Source organism: Phaseolus vulgaris, chromosome 8, assembly GCF_051622355.1.
Source record: "Phaseolus vulgaris cultivar YP4 chromosome 8, ASM5162235v1, whole genome shotgun sequence".
Classification (NCBI taxonomy): domain Eukaryota; kingdom Viridiplantae; phylum Streptophyta; class Magnoliopsida; order Fabales; family Fabaceae; genus Phaseolus; species Phaseolus vulgaris.
Window position 1 is genome coordinate 49,220,878 of NC_143505.1, and position 3,263 is coordinate 49,224,140.

Here is a 3,263-nt window from a genome sequence, read left to right on the forward strand (position 1 = left end):
CCCAACTATAATCAGAAAAAAAGTGATCTTGGCTTTCACAAATTACAAAATGAACACGGGTTTCTCCAATGGTCCCGCTGGACAGCTATCCATGCCCTGTCTCCGCGTAACTTTGCGACTATACAAAAACATTTTTCAATTATTCGCTCCAAACTCCAAAACCTTGCCGCACAATTTGGTTAACTATAGCACAAGAGAAACGCGTTATCAAGCTGCCACTTAGCTCCACTCCACTCACCATCCCTCATAATTCTTCACTTCATCAATACGCCTTCTCCCTTCAATCACCACCCTCACTATATATATATATATATATATATATATATATATATATATATATATATATATATATATATATATATATATATATATATATATATATATATCTACTACCACCCCAATCAAATCACATCACTTCTTACTCTTTTACCAATTTCTTTCCTCTCTCTACAAAACACAAATGGCCTCTCTTACATCCTCAAGCCTTCTCCTCACTCTTCTTCTGGCTGTTTCCATTCTTGGTTTCAGTTCAGCCAGGAAGCTCAGTGAGTCAGATTCCCAGTTACAGTTCCAATACCACAGAGGACCTCTCCTCACAGGCAAAATCTCCGTCAACCTCATTTGGTACGGCAACTTCAAACCTTCCCAGAAAGCCATCGTCACTGACTTCATCACCTCCCTCTCCTCTCCCAAACCCCTCACACCCCAACCATCGGTTGCCACGTGGTGGAAAGCCACCCAAAAATACTACAAAACCTCATCCCCTAAACTCTCCCTCTCCCTTGGCTCTCAGATCCTCGATCAAAACTACTCCTTCGGCAAATCACTCACCAACGATCAAATCCTCAAGCTCGCATCCAAGGGTCCTCAGAGAAACGCCATCAACGTGGTTCTCACGTCTGCTGACGTGGCAGTCGAAGGTTTCTGTTCAAGCAGGTGCGGGACTCACGGTTCCTCCATGGGGGCGCGCGTGAACGGGAAGAGGTACAAGTTCGCGTACGTGTGGGTGGGTAACTCCGAAACCCAGTGCCCGGGGCAATGCGCGTGGCCATTCCACCAACCTATTTACGGTCCCCAGAACCCAGCTCTGATTGCGCCGAACAACGATGTTGGTGTTGACGGCATGGTCATCAACGTGGCTAGCCTCTTGGCTGGCACTGTCACTAACCCTTTCGGGAACGGCTACTTCCAGGGACCCAAAGAGGCTCCTCTCGAAGCTGCCTCCGCCTGCACCGGTGTCTACGGGAAGGGCGCCTACCCTGGCTATGCAGGGAACCTCTTGGTGGACCCCACAACCGGTGCCAGCTACAACGCCAATGGGGTCAACGGAAGGAAGTATCTTTTGCCAGCTCTCTTTGACCCTAAAACCTCTGCCTGTTCAACCATCGTCTAGAAACCATCACTCAACGTGTCATCTACCTTTAGCTTCTTAGTCAATACCAAATATTCTTTTATTTGTTCATTCCTTTTGAAAAATTTGCCATGTAACGAAACAGATACAATAATAGATATTCGTTTTACAACAATCATTTCTTTCATTTTTCATGAAATTTTAAAAACTTTTTTATTTTTTTTCTATTCTTACAATAACTCTATAATTGTTTATAATACACAATAATTATCATTAGTTATTCAGAAATGAGCATATTATTCCATCGGAAAAAATATTAAAAGTTATATAATTTTACAAAGTTTCTCAAATGATTAATGTAACTAACTAAAAAATTATACCTATAGTGAAGTTATATTTTGAATAAATTTTTTGTTCATATTTTCAATAGAATTTCTAAATAATATACATTATTTATACTTTAAACAATTTAAAAATTAGAGTTTTGCTGAATAATTATTATTGAAATTAACAAATTTATCATATTGAACGACTTTGTAAAAAAACTTGACACGCTGTATTTTTTTTCTCATATTTTAAAAAATATCTATTATAGTGTGTGCTCTTTTATACTATTAATTAATAAATTTAGTCCTAAGTTTTACTTTTAAAATAATTATTTCAAAATCGCTAAATTTAAAATTTACAGTAAGTTATGATTTTATGAAATTAAAAAATTGTTTTACACTGTATTGTAAAACTTATTTTTTCATTTAAAATGTTTAATGATTTAAATGGTTGATGTATAAAATTTTAGTATACTGACATGTAAAGTCTTTTATATTGTCATTCAAATTGCAAGTAACTATCTATACTAAACTTGTTAATTTTAGTATTTCTTAAAAGACATATAAAACATGATATTTAATTGATCGATAGTGTAAAATACATTAATAATACACGCCTATTAAATTAAAAAAATGAATTTGTGTAACAGATTTAAATTAACTTTAGTTACTGATTTTGTATTAAAATATTGATTTTTTGTGATAGTAACAGGCAGGTCCATCTCGTCTTAAACATCTACACTTTTTTCTTACTCTTCATACTAACTAATTAAGCCATTTTGACTCCAAACATAGTGTTAAATTCTTAGTAAATTACAGATACACCTTTTTATTGAGAAATGAGGTTGAATTATAACTATTTTAATAATTAAAGTCCGTAAGTGTTTATTTTTTTGTATGAAATATTACTAAATTATGACATTTATCAATCGTGCCATAAAAAATGGGTGTATATTGGTCTTTGATTATGTTAGAGGGGTTGAGAATTGTTTGCTGGAACAAGTTGTTCCAGTATGGGAGTTGAATATAGCCTTAGACTCTTTTTATGTAGGACTAGACTAGACCATCTGGTGAAAAATAGATCAAGCAACACAACAGTTTTCCTTAAGCAAGCTAACCAGGAGGTTTCACTAATCAAATCAATTATTACAAGTCGAGTAGAGGAACCAAATTCTAGTTCACACTAATACACTAATCACTCCCGGTTTAACCATTTTAATCTCCCCTTAAGATTAAGAACTCTCAACCAATAGAAAACACTCTAAAAAAGAGCACAAGTTAAGCTCACAAGGATAACTTCACAAAGTGAAGAATTTACAAATAATTGCATACCAACATATAATATTAAGATTTCAATAAGTTTGATAAGACTGATGTATTATACTTTTATACTTTATCTTTATATTTTAGAAGATGACTCTTGCAGCTTGAATTAGTTAACTCTGGATTCTGTAAGATTTTCATGCATAACTTCAATGTGTATCTTAAAAACAATGAATTAATTTAAACTTCCAAAAAAAATAGGCATAAGACCTCCAAAAACAGATTAATCCAAGAAAAAATTATATGTATATTTTCAATCAATA

At 34.4% G+C, this 3,263-nt stretch overlaps 1 protein-coding gene across 1 annotated transcript; it reads left to right on the forward strand.

Moving 5' to 3' along the window:
• Positions 1-377: 377 nt before the first annotated feature.
• Positions 378-1,526, forward strand: LOC137824312 (protein PHOSPHATE-INDUCED 1). Its single transcript, XM_068629893.1, has one exon. The coding sequence runs from the start codon at positions 461-463 to the stop codon at positions 1,391-1,393; it is 933 nt and encodes a 310-aa protein (XP_068485994.1). The 5' UTR covers positions 378-460; the 3' UTR covers positions 1,394-1,526.
• The last annotated feature ends 1,737 nt before the right edge of the window (positions 1,527-3,263 follow it).